This window comes from Nelusetta ayraudi, unplaced genomic scaffold (genome assembly GCF_046127955.1).
Source record: "Nelusetta ayraudi isolate G7.1 ecotype Tasmania unplaced genomic scaffold, CSIRO-AGI_Nayr_v1 ptg000034l, whole genome shotgun sequence".
In the NCBI taxonomy this organism is placed as follows: Eukaryota; Metazoa; Chordata; class Actinopteri; order Tetraodontiformes; family Monacanthidae; genus Nelusetta; species Nelusetta ayraudi.
This window is the reverse complement of record NW_027466084.1, coordinates 921,445-942,457: the sequence shown is the minus strand read 5'-3', so window position 1 is coordinate 942,457 and position 21,013 is coordinate 921,445. Positions and strand designations below refer to the sequence as shown.

Sequence of the window (21,013 nt, the reverse complement as noted above, 5' to 3'; positions counted from 1 at the left end):
CCTGCACACAAAGGGAGGGTGGACCGCTAACAACGTTGAACTGATTCAGAGACTCATCAACTAATAAGTGTAGTTTTATTGAAAAGTATTCATCTCCTACGGGTTAGTTTGACCCTGAAACGCCTGTAGTTTAAGATATTGTGAGTCTCGGAAGTATCGCGATGACGTCATTCAGTTTCATAGACACAAAGAAAAGGACACAAACAGACGTTCCAAATCCCAGTTTAATTGGTTGTTGGATTTCAGGTGAACCAATGGCACGATAGATAGAGAGATTAATCCACAATATCCAAAAAAATTATACAAAATAATACAAAAAGAAGTTCCAGTTATACAAAGCAAAGATGTGGACTTTTCTTCTTCTTTTTTTCTTCTTCTTCTTTTTTCTTACTTTCCTACTGCCCAAAAACTCAAGAGTAAGGCACAGTCATTACCACATGTTTACCCTTCCACATCCGTTTGTCTGAGCCTCGGTCTCGGTTACCTCGGAGCCGCTGTCTCTCAGAGACACGGCTGCCTCTTTCTTTCTTTCTTTTACACTGGAGACTTTTTTTTTTTTTTTTTTTTTTTTTTTAACCCTTTTGTGCCAAAACTGTCCAAACCTCAGAGAGAAAGAACGAAAGACTTGCTGAGTAATGAGTGATGCACAGTTTCACTGGGCTACAGCGTCCACAGGAATGCTTCAATAGGACTGTGACAGAGGGCCGGCTAGTCCGATCATTTTCATAGTGCCAGTAAAAACAAACAAACAAACAAACCAAAAGTGGAATATCTGTGACAATAATGCTGCTCTATGTGTGAATTGAGATGACAGACTGCAAGAGGGCAGAAGGGCAGAGAGACTCAAACGGGGCCGGAACTAACGGGTGCAATGTGCGACATGACTGCATGAGACGATTCAGTAAATCAAATTTAAAGTCTGATTCCTTTAAAGAAAAAAGAAAAAAAATCACAAAGAAAAACAAACGGCGACAAAAAACAAAACAAAAAACCTTTTCACCGTCATCGCTGACAAATCCGGAAAGGAATTTAAAAGCAAAAGGAGACAAAGCGGCTACTTGGAAACAAACGCAGGTTGAGAATATGAAGACTGCGTGCGTGTGTGTGTGTGTGTGTGTCTGTGTGTGTGTTGAGATGCTCGGCTGGAATGTTAACCTCGTTAAGGTGTCGTGAGATGAAAGTCGTGTGGAATCCAGTAACGGCCCAGTTTATTTTCTAGTTTTTTTTTTTTATTCACCTTAAAGGAAACGGAAAGGAAAGGGGTTGTAAAGGCTGAGGTGTGAGTTTGGTTGAGCCGTTGCAGTAGCAGCTTCCATTGAAAGGCCTGTTCACCGTCTCGCTCTGGCTGTGTGCAACCCGCCCGCCCGACATTCGCCGTGGTAATAATGTCTGTGCCTTGGACGCGGAAAGAAAGAAACCAATCCCAAAGAAAACGCTGTTTTTAACGTGTTACCTTTGTTGCAGTGAGACAGGTGAGCGCGTCGAGTGCACGCCGTTAGAATTTATTTATTTTTTTTTCTTTATACTATTCTCAGAACAATAGGCTGAATTTGTGGGAAGTGGGTGGGGGTGGTGGAGGGGATGCGGGGGGGGTAGTGAGTGTTTGCTTCCTACATCCTGTTTTGGACCAGGAAACCCCCCCCGCGGACAGACGACGACACACAGAAATATTGGATTTACATTAGAATATCTTACATTTGAGATGAAGAGCAGTGTTTGTGCGAAACCCATCCGAAAAAAAAAAAAAAAAATCATTCTTCGATATCTTTCCAATAATCACATCCGCTCCAGTTACATGCGACGTGACAGTCGCCACACAGAGCCGGCAACACGTCAAAAAGAACAAAAAACAAAACAGGGACACCAGGCGCCTGGAATCTGTTTCAAAGTGACTCGCACAATCGCACAAAAAAAAAACCAAAAAAAAAAAACCCCGACACAAAACCAGATCCTCTTTTCATCCAGGCGACAGGAAGCAGCTCGTGGATGGATCTGTTTTTGGGGCGGATTAGATCAGGTGGAAACGCATCCGGCAGACCAGGTTTAGATCGCCATAAATACTGCCACAGCGTGCTGCTCGCACACACATACACACACACACACACACACACACTATACACACACACATACATACACACAAGAGAGACGAGTAGAAAGATGGGGTGAGGGATGGGGGGAGGGTCTGCTCTGGAAGATGGGGTGTGGCGGCTTACACGCAAGGCAAAATGGGAGTGGGGCGGGGGGGTAGTGGCAGGTCGGAGCAGCAAAATCTGACGGAAGCCGGCAAGACGGGGAGGGGGTAACAAAAAAAAAAGTGCACGGCCCCAATGGGTAACTATGGCAACATGTGAAGGTCGGCACCACAGAGCAGAAGGGGCGGTGGGGGGTGGAGGAGGAGGAGGAGGAGGAGCAGGAAGAGGAAGAGGAAGAGGAAGGAAGCGACGTGTTCCGCTCGTCCCCCTCTGCTTCCTGCCCTCTCTGTGCGGTTCATCAACACATCAGAAGTAAAGGGGGGAGATGGGGATGGAGGGGAGGTGGAGCCGGGGGGCGGGGGGCGGGGTCAGGCGGGCCGCTCAGTACTCCCACAGCGTGGCCGTCTCCAGGTTGTCGGCGTTGGCCTTCAGCACGCCGGCGTGGTCGCCGCGCAGGTACTTGCCGTCGGCCGCGTGGCGGATGGCCACCTTGTTGTAGTCGCAGAACTCCAGCAGGAAGTCGACGGGCGCGTCGCTGCTGCTCACCACCGACTGCTCGCTGCCCACCATCCAGTACTTGCCGGTGGAGTCTGCGGCGGGGGAGAAAGGCGAGCGGGAGACGGAAGCGTTCACTTTGTGAAATGTTTCTTTCCGCTTTGGAGTCACAGCGACAACAGTCGTCGACGCCAAGCCCATCGAAGAACTGCCGGCTGAACTCAAAACTTCAATCAAGCATTTCCACTCGAAAGTAGCACCCTGTCACTCCGACCGACTGCTCTGCATGCGATGCGCATAAAGAACAGATAAACCTAGGAGGAGCCCGTTCTGACTTTAGCGCGGCCTCGTTACGAATGCAAGCGCACTCGTCGCGAGAACAGCTAACCCAGGTGTGGCCAAACTACGGCCCGGGGGCTCATATGCGGCCCGTTAAGGTGTTTAATCCGGCCCGCCGAACCTGAAGAAATGGTATTAAAAATAAGTTATATTAAACCACGTTTCCTACATATCCAATGATTAGTGTTGTCGAAAATCTAGATGTGTTGATTAAATGTCAATATTGAGTCAAAAGTCAAAAGTGAGAATGGTTCAATATGACTTTTCCATCGTATCGATACATCTATGGGAGAAGGAGAAGTAGATGGCGTCACATTGAGACTTTTTATAATTAAGACTCAGGCCACTGATATTGTCAAAACTTCCAAATAAAAGGCAATTTTAAGAGATTCCTCAACAAAGTTTTAATTAGTCCACCAAAACTACACTCTGAGCCTAAACTCTTGTCCAATAAACTGCGCATTGTCACTGTTTCGTGTAAGACACCAACGAGGCGATAACGAAACAAACTATTAAATTATTAAACAATTGAAGATGTTGGCGCAGCCGCTTTTACATTTTAAATTGCCAGTGATTCGGCAACTAAATCTTTACATTCTCCTTGGGCTGTCGTGGGTTCGCAGTGGTGTTAAGTTCAGTCTCAGAGGTTCTAAGTGCTTTATCCAATCACAGGAGAGGAAGGAAAGTTTAGGCCAGCAGAGAAGAGCCTCGCTGGCCCGGACGGCCCGCCACTGAGTGACGTTGTTACGTAATTTAATTACAAACTAAAGACAGTTGTAATCAGTTACATCACTAGGAAAAAAATGTGTAATTAAATTGCACTTACTTGAGGAATTTTAATTACATCTGTTCAATTTTTTTTTAATTTCTTTTTACAAAAAAAGGCTTTAATGTTTAGGCTTCCCCTCCACAGACGAAAGTGTGATACTATTCGGATGCTTCCGACTTCAAGTATTGGAGGCTTGAGGTTTCCCTCCTACCCGCCTGCCAGTTGAAGTGCCTCTCTCTGGAGGGCAGTCTGAGCCATTTCAAAGTAAATGCAATGCAAATGTAATTGTCCTCCGATGCAGAATGTTTGCCTGCCGTCAAGATGCTGTCGACCTCAAGACACATCTCACATGTGTTCTGAATCCTGCTGGAAGCTCAACACTGTTGGGTGTAAACAGTTGAGACGCAGATTCAGAAACGCTGATTAAAAATTTAGAGTAAGTAATCACACGAAATTAGTTGCCTTACTTTGAAAAAAGTAATTGAAAATGTTACACTGCCGTTACATTTTCAATAGGCTAACTTGTCATTGTAACCAATTACATTTGCAAAGTAATCTTCCCAAGACTGCTTGTGATGTCACAGAGGGTGGCCACACCCCCCAGCCAGGCGTTCAATCCACCCAAAACCCACTTACAACCACCTTGTTTTTGTACTTCTATACGGAAGGTCAAACGTAGCATTAGTTTAAGCTTTTTTTTTTTTTTTTGAGGAGGGCTTCAAACAGAGGGCTAAGCGTGAAACAATTATGGTTTTACTTAGGGATAATTAATTATGCGAGTATGCCGCTCCAGGATATGAGCGTGGATACAATGTAGGACCATTAAATAAATTGGGAAGAGAACAAAAGCTTTGGCTTGAATATTTTTTTGTGTGTGTCTGGATTACATATTGAGAAGGCGGAGTTAATTATCCACAGCAAATCCCTCTTTTTGGCACAAAACGGCCTCCATAAGTGACTAAATCCATCATGCAAATCCGTTAAAGAGAAAACGATTTAATCCCCCTCGCGCTGCCACGCCGCCGGGCGCTGCACACGTGCGACTTCCCCCATTCAAAAGGCGCTAATTGCTAATCACTTTAGCGGGCTGAGCTGACCTTGCAGGCTGTAGGCGCCGTCCCTGAACTCCATGGTGAAGTAGTCGTAGGTGGAGCGGTTGGAGTCCAGGGTGCCCGTCACCTTCCTGCAGCCGATGAAGCCGTGCTCCCCGCGCAGCACGATGATTGGACGGTTGATGAGCTTCATGATGAACTCCTCCGTCTCGCCTGGACACAAGACGGGCGGTTAAGACCTCAGCTCAGACTCGGTTTGGTTTCAAAAATCTTGTGGCACACCAACAACCAAAAATATAAAATGACTCTTTTTAAGCCTCCTAGTCTCTTAATTTACTTATACTCACTCGGTGATCTAACCTGGGCATGTTCGGACGCACGCAAAGCTAATATTCTCGGAGGAACTGAGGGACTCGCACTCCTTTGGAAGCAGTCATTCAACAATAGAAGGTTCATTTTTTTTAAACCAATGAAGTGAAATTTGATCATTTTTCACGGCACACGTGACATTATCTGACGGTACAGTAGTGCCGCGGCACAGTGGTCGGAAAACACTGCAGTTGCTGCTCACTGTCTGACGTCAGACCGCTGAGTTTCCACAGGTCATTAAATATACATGTGAGAAACTGGCTTCAAACGGGCCTCCGCGATGATCGGCGGGGCTAATTTACGCAGCCGGCTCGTCGGAAAAAAGCAGCACAGAGTGCAAAAAAAAAGCCACGGCTTTGATCACAGCCGACACGGAGCGGCTGCGCGCCGCGAATCTGTGCGCTGCCGTAATGCGGCTGAGCTGGCGATTTCAGGAGGAGCGGCTTGACATCTGATGAGAGACGTCTGGCTTTGTCTCGTCGCGTTCCAGGAGGTTTCGCGACGATTAGCGCTATCAGCGTGTTGTGTCGCGCCAGCTCCACCGAGGACGGCTCCGTCAGTTGTTCAGCGGTGGGAAGCAAATACTTTGTGAATCTACTTCTATAGATTTCTCAGGTGTCCGCACTTAACTTGAGTTTCAGGCTTTACTTAAGTACATTTCAGAACTTTTACTTTTACTTGAGTCACGGAGCAGAATCAGTACTTTACAGTACTGTATTTTTCCATATGTATCCATACTTTTATTTAAGTACAGAATGTGAATACTTTTACCTCCCCTGCAGTTATTTCCCTAGAAAAACATAGATGTGTCAAGGATTTGCACTTTTTTTTCTCCATGCTTTCAATTTTGATTTACACACTTAGTAATAATAATTTTCATATGTTGACAAGTTAAGCTGCAGCTGCAGTAGTGGGAGTCCTTTTACGCCATTGAATTCACGTTAAAAAAAAAAAGCTTAACAAAAGTGAAGCAATTTAATGTTTCTTTTGTCGCTCAATTGAAGTGAGATTTATGGTGAATTGTCAGCGTTCTGCAGTACATCTCCTCCTTGCCGACAGTCCACTCCTCTGTTGAAGGTGTCCGCGCTCGCTTAAAACGCCATGATTCTCTTTTCCCAGACACTGTTTATCAAACAGAGTGGGACTACCGCTGGCGGGCAGCGGCTTCCACGGCAGGAATGTATTCGCTCATCGCCTGATAAACGATCGTGGCTGGGAAGCAGCTGACGCGGCTCCTTTGGAGCGACTGCGCCGCACACTCAGGGCTTCTTCCTCCTCTACTCCTTCTTCCTCCCCTCATGTCTCCAATCAGCAGCGATAAACAGCGATTAAAATATGCAGCGCAGACGCGGGGGCGAACGGCTGAATCGACGAGTCCCACCGACCTGCAGCGTCGATGGTTGCCGCCAGCTGCCCGTTCTTCTTGGCGGCGACGTATTTCCCATTGGCCGCCCGGAGAGTCAGCCTCTTCCCACGCCATTCAATGTCGAAGTAGCAATTAGCCGACCTGCGAGCGAGGGAGACACACGGGGGGGGGGAGGAAGGTCACATATCCAGTAGTGCTTGTGCGAGTGTCAAGTGTGAACACAGAGACTCATTTGGCTCCGCTGTTGCCCAGAGACTGGAAGCAGCTGCCTCATCCAGGACCTGAGGGATTTTGGGGGGTTTATTAGGGACTGAGCCCGAGCGATAAGAGCAGCTCTGGAACCAGAGCAGGTCTACTGCCAGAGCCAAAGACGCAACTGTATTTGTAATGTTTATCATTAACAAATTTTGCATTGACCCCCATTTGACGTCCTGAACATACTCCAAATCGCACCAATTTTTGCACGCAGGCCAGAACTGGTGAATAATTTCATAAAATGAAGAGAAAATGGCAACATTCTTCTCTCTAGCGCCCCCTATAAACACCCCAAAAAACGCACAAATGGCCTTTGTGGCCACTAGGAAGGTCGTAGAGACATGGGACAAAAACCCAAGCGTTCATCTCTTCAAGACCTACATTTCATACCCTCTGTTTTTTTTTGCCCATGACAAACAGAAAGTGAACTGTTTCCATTTGTTTTTCCATTTAAAAAAAAAAAAATCATCAAAAATTTTTATTGACAGAAAAAGTGCAGTGTTCGTAATACATAAGTTGTTTTTTTTTGTGTGCACCTCCATGATATGTCATAAAAATATGATTATACTGTGCAAACAAACATAAGTGTCTGTGCTATCTCACAGGGTGTGGTGATATCTGTATATAATCTTACACTGTGTGAACTTCCCCCAGCCTTCTCTTACATAGTATCCCACCACCTGCTCCTACATTCAGCCAACAAACCTCAGAGATTGTTTGGTAATAGGACACTTGGACTTTGGGTGGATTGAGGAAGGGGGCGGGAGGGGGTGAGGGGATCTCCGCTGGTAGTTTTTGCTTTGGTTGAATAAAATTTTCAGTTTACCTTTGGCCCAGGTTGGTATAAGTCTTTCTAAAAAGAAACTATTCCCAAACTTAGAGTTAGAAAAGATGTAATAGAACAGAATATTCTTGTTCCGAAAGCTGCGCCAGTCTCGTCCTCGAACCGTGAGAGGTCCGAGCGGAAGAGAATATGTTTTTCGTTTTAAGCCGCAGAGCGTGTCAAATCTCAAGAATGTGCCTGGACAGGAATTCGATGGACTTCCTGCTGGACGCTCTTGCAAAGTGTCAACGACCGTCTGTGCTCATTTTAGTCCGCAGTGGGGGGGGGCACCACAGTTGCAGGCGCGGGAGTTGCTGTCACACCGCCAAGGTAGCGCGATAGCACGCTAGCCAGCGGAACAGGCCGCGCATCTGCGGCTCCCAACTCTCACAGGCGCCATTTTTCCAGCGCGCAGCGGCTCCATTTTTTTGTCCCCCGTGAGAGTCGCAGGCATTTAATCCTGCATCTGCTCTGGCTGGGGGGTGCGGGGAGTGGAGAGGGGGGCCTCAGTGGAATCATCCCCGAGCACAGGGGTCAGAGGTCAACAACCCGTCCCTCCATGGCAGGACGGAACCCCTGAGTATTAAAGAGGAGCCACCTCCCTGCAGGATGAGGTCGCAAGCTAACACACTTCATCTTCTAAGTACACGGCACCGCCGCGGAATGAGATCAAGTCACCCTATACCTCCCACTTCATCATCCATCACCCAGTGTGTGTGTGTGTGTGTGTGAGTGTGTCGGTGCACACACACACACACACACACACTCAAGTTAGTGAGTCAACAGGCAGATTGGAACAGATGTGGTAGATGACAATGAATCAGCTGCTTGTGTCAGTAAAAAAAAAAAAAAGAATAAGTGTGTGTGTGTGTGTGTGTGTGTGTGTGTGTGTGTGTGTGTGTGTGTGTGTGTGTGTGCGTACTTTGTAGAGGCGGTGCACTGCAGCCCTCCGTTCGCAGTCAGGGTCCAGTATTTCCCGGCGGCCGTGCGGAAGGCGCACTTCCTGTTTTCGCGGCAGATCTCCACCTGGAAGACTTCCTGGTCGCCCTCCTCGTCCTGATTGGCCGAGAGGTCCATACCTGGGGCGGGGCGAGACGACGGAGAGGATGGATGAATGGATGGATGGATGAAAAAAAAAAAAATCTAGACTAGCGGGTCGAATCTCTCGGTTCAGCGGTTCAATGCGCGGTTATACACACAGAAATATTGCAACAAAAAAAGGCACAAAATGACCATCATTACTTTCTGTGCATGCACACACACACACACACACACACACACACACACACACACACACACACACACACACACACACACACACACACACACACACACACACACACACACACACACACACACACACACACGCACACACTTCTGGTCAGGATCAGACAAAAACTAAAAGAGCAACATCAGACGGTTTGGATTAGCAAAGGATTTCGCACCGCGGCGTGCACACACACACACACACACACACAAGCACGCACGCCCACACACACATCTGTCACAGTCCAGTCATTTGACTTCAAAGGATTTACCCATCGGGGCGGATGCTCACCAAACGCAGACTGAATCCCGCAAACGGCCTTTATTTCTACCGTCATCCACCAGCGCCAAATGCTAATGTTGCGTTACTCTCTCACACACACACACACACACACGCACACACACGCACACACACAGCGCTAGTGTCCACGCCCGACCTCATTAAAGAAAACAACACAAACAACAAAAAAAAAAAAGATAAAACGAGGCAAACAAACGTCAGTGAACTGTAGCATGAGGGCGCACGCAACCCCTCCACAGCGCCACATGTATGTCAGGAAGGAACAATGCGGGCCATTGTGTGCGATGAGCTCACGTCGAGGACGGACGGACGGACGGACGGACTCGGACACACACACGAACTGTGTGTCTAGCGTGATGGACCCTTGTGCAAATGTGAGACGCGTCTGAGAAAACAAACCGCCGCTCTCATGCGTTCACACCCACCCGCCCCGTCATCCGTCTCCACGGCTCATGAGTGCCCCCCCCCACACCCCCTCACCAGCTTTCTTCTCAACCCCCCCCATTCGGACAACTGGCTCCACGCACGCTCATTTAGAGGGAGGGTTTGACCTTAAAACCAACCAGCACGGCTCAAAAAGACGCAAAGAACTCACAGATTGATGAGCTCGCGACTGACAGAAAAGCGTTTTGTTGAACGGCTCCACAGCTAATTGGCTTCCTTTTAAGTCACGACAACTCAACATTAAACCCCCCGAAAGGAATGAAGAAACTCAAAGAGCAGTGAAGTTTCATGTATGTGAGAAAAATAACATTCCGATGAATTTCATTTGGCTGATGCTTGGGTTGGAACTACAGCGCCATCGACTGCCTGCTGCCTTCCTAAACCAAACCAAACTACACAAAAATCTGATTGGTTCCACTTCCACAGCTCAGCCAAATCACCTTCCCTTTAGCTTTTTCAGTCCTCGTCCTTGTTTCAAACTCAGTCCACCTCAGCATCCTTCAAACCAAATGGAACAGATCTGGAAAACGTTCCGTGTTCGGCTCTCTTCATTCTGCTATGACACAATCGCGGCTGTCCAAGTGTTTCATAAGGTGTTTGCCGTTCAAAAAAAATAATAATTAAATTGAATAGATAGAGTGGAATCACTGCTGACTCCCTCCCAACCTCCCCCATTCCTCCCCCACCAGTGGCTGTGTGAGCCAACTGGGGAACTTTGGCCTGTGCGACTAGATTGAGTTTCTGAAGAAATATGCGCACACGCACACGCACACACACACACACACACACACACACACACTCACACATACACACACACACAGGATGCCGAGAGAGAGAATATAACTGACCGTAATGGGAACCACATGGTGTGTGTGTGTGTGTGTGTGTGTGTAGGGCAGGAGAGGGTAAAGAGAAAGAAGAGAAATGAAAGTGTAGCTGTGAGCCTTTGGAAGGAGAACATTAAAAGGGAGGGGGTGGGGCTGTAGGTGGGGCGGGGGGGGTGGGGGGGTGGTGGTTAGGGTCAGAACTTTCCTGGTCAAACGGGATCATCACCATCGGTCTCGTTAGCCAACGCCGCTCTCACCCTCTAAGCCGCCTCCGGCTCGTCCAACGCAAACGCCGGCGTACAGTAGCGCGAGGGAGAGACGTTTTGCTTCTGCAGCTGGAAGGGGGAGGAACCCCGGAAAAAAAAAAAAGACAACCATCTGTTCCGAACCCGTCACGAAGTCGGTGATTCACCGACGGAGCCCGCAAAGTAGCGAAAAGCCGATGACGCCGCGAAAATAAATTCCTGTTTAAAACAAACGTTTTGGAGACTTTAACATTGCAGCACAGTTAGAGCCCCATGCAAGTACGAAACAACACACACACACACACACACACACACACACACACACACACACACACACACACACACACACACACACACACACACACACACACACACACACACACACACACACACCATGAAAACACAAGCTAGCAGAGACAAAGCCTTCAGCCCCAGGCCTGTGGTGGCTGGGCCCTGACCCAGAGAGCCCAGTGTGTGTGTGTGTGTGTGCGCGCGTGTGTGTGTGTGCGTGTGTGTGTGTGCGTGCGGCTATTGCGATAATCCCAGGACTCCTCGGATGAAACCTCTTTTCCATCACACCATTTCTTGGAATGTTCTTCATCAGTGGGGACGGTTCTCCCTGTATCACCCCTGCCCCCCCCCTCATACACAGTAACTCCACTGGTTAACATTGAGGCATTATTGAGACACTGGCCAGGTTACAATTACAGCTATCACAGAAATGTGTTTTTTCACGTATCGACAGCTTCATTTTTTTTTAACTGGGACAAACGCATGGAAGGTGTTGCTTCACTGGATACGTAGCTTCAGACCTGCCCAACCTTCCTGGCCGTCTTTCGCTTGGTCAAGTTAAAAATCCGACGTGGCAAAAGTATTCATATTCGGTACATCCTTAAATATTTGTTTGCAATTCATGAAACGATACATTCATTGCTACTTGCATGCTTGCACATTTCATTCCCTTTACGACTAAAACTGTTCAACTTTTGTATTGAAGAGCGCAGTTCAAACAAACTTCAAGCAACCGGTTCGCTACAGATACCTGAAAAATGTACCTTAAGCACTGTCACAAAGTATTGGTTACTTCCCACATCTGTTGAAAATCCATCCATTGTGTAGCTTTGCCTGACCGGACCCCACCCCCCTTGCAAGCCTTCATTCAACCACGACACGTGCAACGTGGGACATCACATGACCTCAGATCACGGCCTCGACTCAAGGCTGCAACAATAACAGCAGCCAGTGTTGCTTATTCTGTTTTCTGTGTGTGTGTGTGTGTGTGTGTGTGTGTGTGTGTGTGTGTTTGTGTGTGTGTGTTTGAATCCACGTGGCTGCGCGATGCAGAGTTTAATGATGGAGTGAACGAGCGTCTGGACGTCCACACACACGCAGTCACCTCAGTTTTGCCGCACTAAATGTGGCGACCGCACGCATACAAACACACAAACCACACACACGCACACACATACACAGGCGACCAGACACACTATCTTTGGGCCCACGCCGCCCCCCCCCCCCCCCCCATTCAGGCACATTTTGTTTGTTGGCCGCTGCAGGAGAGGCCTGCTGCGAGCGCACGCCTTTGTGTGCGATAAGAGTTTGGCGAATGTGTGCGTGAGTGAGTGTGTGTGTGTGTGTGTGTGTGTGTCTCTCTCCTATTGTTCTGGAGACCCGAGCGTGGAGGCAACCAGCTGGGGCACAAACAAGAAGCCGGATCCTCCGGCTTTGTTCCGATCCAAACGCACAGTGACCGCAACACGCACAACTCTAATACCAACGTTTATGATGCCAAACGCATTAAAAAAAAAAACAACAACAACCCAAAAAAACAGACACACGCACACACACACACACACACACACAAAAACCCAAATCCAGGTCAGACATGTGACACAGAACTGTTCCCGGGGATGACCCATATTTCTGAGTGCATTGATTCAAACCCCGGTTGGTCTGTTGGAAAATAAAAAGGGTCTGAATACAGCTGGAGGAGGCACTGGTGAGAAGACACACCCAGACAGCGGCAAGAGACTAACCTATAATAAAGTCGATGACATTACGGAAAGAGGTCATTTTGCCATGTGCGCACACACACACACACACACACACACACACCCACACACAGAGTCTAAAAACAAACACACAGTGAAGGTCTATAAACACTGAAAAAGGTCCAGTCAACACAACCAAGGATACATCAACTGACTCCTGAACTGATGCATCCTTGGTTGCTAGCCATCAGTGCCTATGCAGGGTGAAATAAGCCCCTTTCACCCTGTAGGGATTAGCACACCACCAGCCAAGGTCAGAAGTATGTGTGTGTGTGTGTGTGTGTGTGTGTGTGTGTGTGTGTGTGTGTGTTTTGGGTCTCATTTCCTGCCAGTGGGGAGTGTTGGTGGGTAATGTGATAAAGAGTGGCAGGGTCTGAATCAAGGCCAGACACAACAGGAGCTTCAGTCTCTGTCTCCTTTCACCACGTGCACTCTTGCCCGGACTTAAAGTGCCCAAGCGTTTATCCGGGGCTCCGACGTGACGACTGCTCTTCAACACGTCTGGGAATGCGAATGTTGAAATCCGGGATGCCAACATGCAGCTCGTACGGGCAACTGGATGGGTGTCAACTCTCACCGACTCTCTCACCTTTGAACGAGCATCTTGACGTCAAAGACCTCCTCAGATTCTTCAAGACGTCCTTCGGGTTGAAGGAGGTATTCATTGTGAAAGTAGCAATGCGTTTGGAATTTGGGTTGCAAGATCAGTGGTCCCAGATTGATTCAGCAGTCACATCTCTGGTATTTATGAGCTTAGCTCGGCAAATTGTATGGTGCCAGCGCCGGCGAGCCTGGCCCTTTAAAAGATCCACCTTCCAGGAGACGTTTGCATGAGTCGTCGAGTTTGTTGCGAAAGCCAGTTTCAAAGTTTTTCTTTTGCAATTTTTGTCACCATTTGCCGACAAAAGAAACGGTTGCTCTCACAACCCACCGTGAAATTGCAAATTGTTGTCTCTCCACGTCGCCTTGCAGAAGGGGCAGATAATGATCCTTTGTGGTAAAATATACAACAGTTGCCTTTGTCGCTTTGCTTCCCATTGATTCCCGTTTGCTGAAACCTTCAGCTTTTTTCGGATCTCGCTACTGGCGACTGGACCAGTTGGAAAACCAACTTCAATTGCTGTGTAATCGTTTCCACCCTCCGTTCTGTCTCAGTTACACCTTCCGATCTGAACAGCTTCCAATGAGTCCTACTCTCAAGTCAAACGCAAACAACTATGTCATCAAGGCTTATAATTTCAGTACTTGCATAAGGCTGGTTATTTACAACCCCTACTTTAGGGGTTTCACAAAAAAAAAAAAAAAGAAGAGATAATTTGTCAAAATTAAGGGTTGATCACCGAGTAAAATCTGACGTAAAACACATTTAGCTGAGTGGGTGTGTCGCCAAGTTTGAATTGAGCACATCACAGCGACAAGTTGGAAAGCAGGATGGATGCATCCATGCTAGCTGTAAGTGTCGCTGGCCAAAACCAGGAAGGACAACATACAATGGCGTGTGCATGACAATGACAACAACAGAACATGACTGCTGGTATGTGTCGCAATACACTATTGGTCCAACCTATTGCCATAAAAACAGGCGCCATTAATAAACGTGCAGCCAATTAGAAACGCGTAAAAAAAAAAAAAAATGCCAACAACTTCGGAATTCCCCGACCACGAGCTCGCATCCTGACTTCCTCCTTCGGACGCAAAAAGGAAAACCATTAGTTACAGAAGCTGGTCGGCGGTGAGTGGTCCCAACAGTGGCCGACAGGATATGATCTGGGTCTCTCATCCATTTAGCTGACAGACCGGGCTTCAGTGCGTCCTCGCGCTCGCGGCCGAGCATCAGGGCAGCGCGAGGCCACTTAAGAGGCCATCGAGCTCCAGCCCGGCCGATGGATAACTGTGCCTCAGTCCATACAAGGGGGTCGTTAAACGGTCCCCGAGAATCTGTGACCATCTCCTTCAAGCGGGATGTGGGGAAGCCCACGTTACGATGCGGGGACACGCTTAGGGTCAGTTAATGGCGATAATGCTCGCTGGTAGCGCAAATTAGAGACAAGAGGAAGTAAAACGAACCCCCCCCCCTTCCCCTCCCCCGCCATGTGACAACGCTCTGTTCTAATCCTAATGGGATTATTGACAGGATGTGTTCAAAGTTGAAAAATGGGATCCCGCTTGACAGCATTATGGGGCAGGCACATGGGGAGTGACGCGAGGGCGTCGTCAGAACACTCCCACTCCCTTTCAAGTTTTGATTCAATTTGGAGCGTCTCGGGGGCCGGAGCCGCTTCCATTTCATGTCCAACACGGCTGTTTACGGCGCCGCTTTAGCTTAGCCATGTGTTTTTCGTCAACAGCTGCGCTGACGACACGTGGGAATGCGGCACATTCAGAGGCAAACGCGCGAAACGAAACACCGCAGGCAGACGGCGCGCCTCGAATTTGTGAATGCGCGGCGGGTCTTAGACGGTGAGAAGAAGTCCCTCAAGTCTCCGACTGGCAAAGAGTTGCGCCAAACCAGGTGCACTTCCTCCAACAGACACGGCTAAGAGGCCCTGGAAAGCCCTGACTCAATTTACCGACTTTGATCTGCGCCACAAAGTGAGTAACAGATTCGCCAGTTGGGATTGGACAAAAGCGGCTCTTTGGGCGACTGACCTACTTGGGTCCGCTTAAACCGGAGTCTCCGCGCTGCTAATGAAAAGCATACGAGCGCGGGCCCGACGTCTTTCGCTCAGGTCTGCCAGGCGTAAAGCAGCTGCTGGGTTTCGCGAAAAAAAAACAAAAAAAAAAACACACATGTGGAGCTGGTTTAATTCCACTCTCCGGTCTAATCCGCACATCGACGATGCATAATCAATCCGAAAATCACAACCCAGGCCCGAGAGCCGAACAGATCTTTGGTCCAGTTTGGTTGACCAGGATGGAAAACATCCACCGTTCCCACTGACTGAGCGAGAACCTTTTTTTTTTTTTTTTTTTTTTTTTACATATATCCAAATATCGCTTTGTGAGCTTTTTCCTCACTTGAAACTCAACTTTCTACACTGCAACGCGCAGACAGACGCCAGCTCAATAGTTCAATGGCCAAAGGGTGCCCAAAACGGGAAGTCCAGCTCCGGTTACAACACCAAGGTCTTGACAGGAAAATCTGTTGTTTCGTTGGAAGAAAGACCCATGCAAATGCCTGTACTTTTGTGCAGGGCTACACAACACGTGAGCGGGCGGGCCGGTGCTGCTGGAGCATTTCGCACTAAACGGTGGCTAAAGGGACTGCAGCCAGAGTTCATCCATTACTTTGACGGACGCTAAAATGCGACGGAGGGTTCAACCTCATTCAACAGTTTAACGCCGTCCGAGGAAATCCTGCGCAGGATGATGGATTTCAGTGAAATGCCCGTTTCCTGACGCAAACCACTAATCTCTAATCTGGCAAAATGTCTCACGGGCACAATTTTTTATTTTATTTTTTACCTGGGGATTATTAATGTAATATCCCTGCACTCTCGTTGCCCCAGACGCGATCATCCAATCCCAAAAAAAAAAAAAAAAAAAAAAAAAAAAAGCATCCATTTGAGCGATCTACCAGCGGCGGCGAGCCCATTTCCAAATCCAAACCCTACTTTCAAAACACCGGCTTCCATTTTGTGTCCGACGCCGAGCGTCGCCAGTGGCGGAGAGAGAGAGAGAGAGAGAGAGAGACAGAGAGAGAGAGAGAGAGAGAGAGGTGACGCAGGGAGAGGAAAAGAACTCGAGAAAGACACAACAAACAGCTCTGGATGGAGGGCAAGGAGACAAAAGGGAGAGTCGGGTCGTCCTTTTCTGAAACGAGGGAGCGAAAACCGCACGGCTGCTCCGACCGCACTATAAATATAGATTCAAAGACCATCAATTAGCGTGTTCCTATCATTCATTACGCCAGAGAGACTCACAGGATCAAGTCTCACTCTTTTGGTCGGCCGACTCGGAGGCTTCGCATTCGCCCGATTTGACGTTTTCACTCCTGTGAGAGCCCAACGATTGGCCTCAACGTCCACGGATGACGTTTGGTCGGTTGGGTGTTTGGTGGGGTTTGGCGGGTGCCACTGCCAACAATGACACTCGGGGAACCGCGGCGGCCAGCGGTGGCACCCCTCGCGAGGGCTGCGGGGGAGGGGAAGGGGTGAAGAGAGGAGTCTGAGGGGAGGAAATGGAACGGCCTGGAAAGGGGAAGATGAGGTGGAGGAGGAAGAAGGCGAGGTAGGAAGAGGGAACAGGGCCGCGAGCCGCGATTTCTACGGTTTCCCAGAGGCTCTGTTCTCCCGTCGGCGGGGCCAGGAAGCGTCCTCATTGTCGGCTCCCGCTTCCCGTGACTGTCCACTGCGGTGTGAAAAAACACTGATAAAGAGGGTGGCGGCGCTGAAGGCCGGCGGGGCGACATAAATCACTGTACATTAGGAGGCAGTAATCGATGACACTGAACTCGCGAAAAAGGCGTCCGTTAAAAAAAAAAAACCCAACTGTTAAGACCCGGTGGAAGCTGCACCGTCTCCTCTTCCTCCTCCTCCTCCTCCCTCCTCCCCCCCCTTCATCCTCCTCGCTTTGTGCCAAGACGCCGCTTTGCATCTGAATGTCGGCACACGCGGGGCACCGTGTCGCATGCGTGCTAAAGGGGGGGCCGGGGCCTGGCTTTGTGTTTTCTCTTCTACATTTGCAGCAGTTGTGCGTGCGTGCGTGCGTGCGTGTGTGTAGACAAAAGGTGATTATTGCCATCGGGTTTTTCGTCCGGCGGCCCTTATTGAGACAAAGAAAGAAGAGGTCCTCTGGCGTACACAGTATGGGAATGAGTGTGTGTAAATCATTAACATGAAAGCGCACACACACACACACACACACACACAGAACAGAAGCCTGTGTCTATATGCATGTAGGCCATGTGCATGTCCCACATCACTGTAGGGTGTGTGTGTGTGTGTGTGTGTGTGTGTGTGTGTGTGTGTGTGTGTGTGTGTGTGTGTGTGCAGGGGGATGCAGCCTGACATTCCATCACTTTAACCCTTCCAGCTCAAATGAGACACACTCTCTCTCACACACACACACACACACACACACACACACACACACACACACACACACACACACACACACACACACACACACAGCGGGGCCACCACACCCACCTTGCCGGGTGGAGACGTTCCTCTCGTTGGCGGCGGTGAGCACGACCTGCGGGTGGCTCTGCTCCAGCACGAACAGCTCGTCCTTGCCCGCGCGGGCGCTCTTGCCGGACTTCATGGTGCCGGAGGGCCCGGACGGCGCCAGGTACTTGCCAGTGCAGTCCCTGAAGATCACCTTGCCGGAGCGGAACTCCAGCGTGTAGCCCGTGCTGCGGTCCGTGGCGGCGACCAGCGTGCCGTCGTTGCACAGGAAGCGGTTGTCGGCGGTCTGCAGGTGGTAGCGCTGCTCGCTGAACACCAGCGTCATGGTGGAGTCCACCCCCCACGGCACGTCCCGGTCGATGGCGATCTCGTCCACCTTGTCGCTCAGGTGCGCGTAGCGCTTGCGCGTCATGCTGTAGACGTTGACCTGCGGGTGCATGGCGATGTGCACGCTCCATTTCTCCGCCACCGAGGCGGTCTGCGCGAAGCAGATGATGCGGTCCTCGGTGCCGCCCAGGTAGCGGCCGTGCGGCTCCGACTGCAGCGACCAGCGGCCGTCGTCGTGCGCCGTGACGATGAAGCGAGACTCCGGCCCGGGGCTCTCGCTGTCGCCGGTGACGTTGCCGTCCTTGTCGGCGGAGATGTAGCGGCCCAGGTGCGAGCGCAGGCAGAAGACGTTGCTGCTGTTGCTGGCCTCGTCGCCGCTCTGCTCCAGCGTCCAGATCTGCTTCTTCTTCATGCTCGACGCCGACGCGTTGATCTTGAAGCCGAACATCTCCGCCGTCAGGTATTTGTTGCCGCAGTTGATGAGGCCGAACTGGATCTGCAGCATGTCGCTGGTTCCGTTGGACGCGCCGTTGGTCGTCATCTTGGCTCGGCTCTGTTCGGGTTTGGGCTGCTGTGGGTGCGTGAGTGAGTGAGTGAGTGAGTGCGCGAGGGAGGATGGGGCTCGTGGGATGCTGCGCTCGCCTCGCGTGCTTCTCTTTGTTTGGGGGCGAGCGTGTGCGTGCGTGCGTGTGTGTGTGTGTGTGTGTGTGCGCGCGCGCGCGTGTGGCTGAGAGTCTGGGAGCGCGCACCAACCACCGGGTTCCTCGGTGCTTCTCTTGCCTTGCCTGTTCTCTGCACAGCAGCGCGAACCCGCCGCCACAGCTGCAGCCTATATAAGCATCGGTGACGTCACGCGTCAGGCCACGCCCACCCACAGAGGGTTTTTTTTTTCTTTTTTTTTTCTTTTTTTTAAATCTCGGAGTTGGGACTCCGTCCGTGTGATGTTGCGCAGATTCATTTCATTAGAACTCATCCCTCCTGTCCTCGTCGCTGCTTCTCGCTGAGAAGTCGCAAAGCACTGAGATGATGCTGAAGTCGCACAGCTGCATCACTGTACAAACACTCAGTTCAGTCCAGCAGTCAATCACAGACTCCCAAGTCAGACACATCTCAGATTGTGCCCAAAGTCCCGGAAAAACATCCACAACAATTCATTTTTACCCGTTGCCATGAACATTTTAAACACGAGAGCTTAATATTGTTGTTTATTTATTGTTATTTTATAGTTTTAAAATTACAGTGTTTAAATCTTATACTTATGGTTTTTTTTTCCCCCTACAGAAATCGATGTGTCTCTGGTTTTATGTGGGCCACGTCAACGACCATTTTCTGTCACGACAGATAATAAAGTTTATAACAAAATTCTGTTTCTGATTTAATTTAATTAAAATTTAAATTTGAATAAAAAGGACAGAAGTTTTCCCTAAAAGGCATCCAACTGGAAATCAAGGATTTCAGAAGGAGTGCACATTTAAAATGATTATAATTTAGAAAAACATAATCCACGCAATTCCAAATCGTAATTCAAATCCCGCATTAAAAAAATTCTAGTGTTAGAATAACATTTTAAAAAAGCAGAATTGTAGGTTCAAATAAATTGTGTATTATTCCATGTAGACAAATTTAACTTCATCCATTCGGTCAGTCTTTTCCCTTATTGATGTTTTTGATCATTTTAAAACAACTTTTAAATGGAAATAAAAGGAAACTGAAATGTTCACGTGTAACAGGTAAAGGTCAAAAATTTGAAACGAGAGTGACAGCACAATAAAAGAGTCTGTATCTCTGTTTATCTTCAAGAAGAGGTTGGAGCAAAACTTGCCATTAAATGCCAAATTTTATTTATTATGTTACTTATGGTCTCAAAGTGCTTTGTACAACGAGAGGAAAACCAGCTGGGCCTCCTGGAGCTGGCGAGGTGTTGACAGTGGCCAGGTATGAATGTCTCGTGTAGCAAATATCTGATGTGCGAGCTTTGTGTGACTCTCTCTGCATCTCGGGAATCTGGGGACGTCTTAGTGTGTCGGTTTGGTTGAATTTAGTACCAATAAGGAACTGTTTTGTATGGTTTTCTCATGTCCGGGCCCATGGTCATAAGCTACAGATAGCAACTGGGACCATACCATTTCACAAAAAAGTGAATCTTGATTGTAAATTGCATTTTAAATGATTTGCGAATATCTGATGGGCAAATGAGTCGAAACCAAGAATCCCCCTTTTGGGCCGCAACCCTTTCTTAATAAATGTGCAACTTAACTAAATTGTATCCGCAGAGATACTGTCAACCAAACGTCCGTGGAACCAAATTTTGTAAAGTAGCAGAAAGAAGAGCAACACAAAAAACAACAAGGGGAGACCTCGGTAACCGTCTTCACCCGTTCACCTCCCTGCCGTATCCCGAGGTCTTCATCAGGCTTCTTCTGGTCAGATGGACTCGGCATTCAAATAGTGTGGTGGGCCTGGGCACACAGAGCTCTATTCATGGGCCCCGAGCACGCACATCAGAGGGCAGGAAAAAGGCCTGACTCGGTAAACAAAGAGACCAAACAGATCACGCTGGCATCTCCTCACCAGCATTGGCCGCGACTACACACAACACTGGGGTCACATCGGCAGCAGCTGCACACTCGGACCCTCCGCGCGCCGCGCCCCCCCCAAAAAAAACGCACACACACACACACACACACACACACACAGCGGCGATTGAAGGAGCTCGGCCCCTCTGGCCTCTCGAGCGCCGGCGGTCCAGCGACGCTGATATGA

At 49.1% G+C, this 21,013-nt stretch overlaps 1 protein-coding gene across 1 annotated transcript; it reads right to left on the bottom strand.

Annotated features, from left to right (window-relative positions):
- Positions 1-210: 210 nt before the first annotated feature.
- fscn1a (fascin actin-bundling protein 1a) lies at positions 211-19,068 on the bottom strand. Its single transcript, XM_076032298.1, has 5 exons — positions 17,945-19,068; positions 8,583-8,739; positions 6,602-6,723; positions 4,893-5,060; positions 211-2,782 (listed from the first exon to the last, which is right to left on the bottom strand). The coding sequence occupies exons 1-5, from the start codon at positions 18,789-18,791 to the stop codon at positions 2,574-2,576; spliced, it is 1,503 nt and encodes a 500-aa protein (XP_075888413.1). The 5' UTR covers positions 18,792-19,068; the 3' UTR covers positions 211-2,573.
- Positions 19,069-21,013: the final 1,945 nt, after the last annotated feature.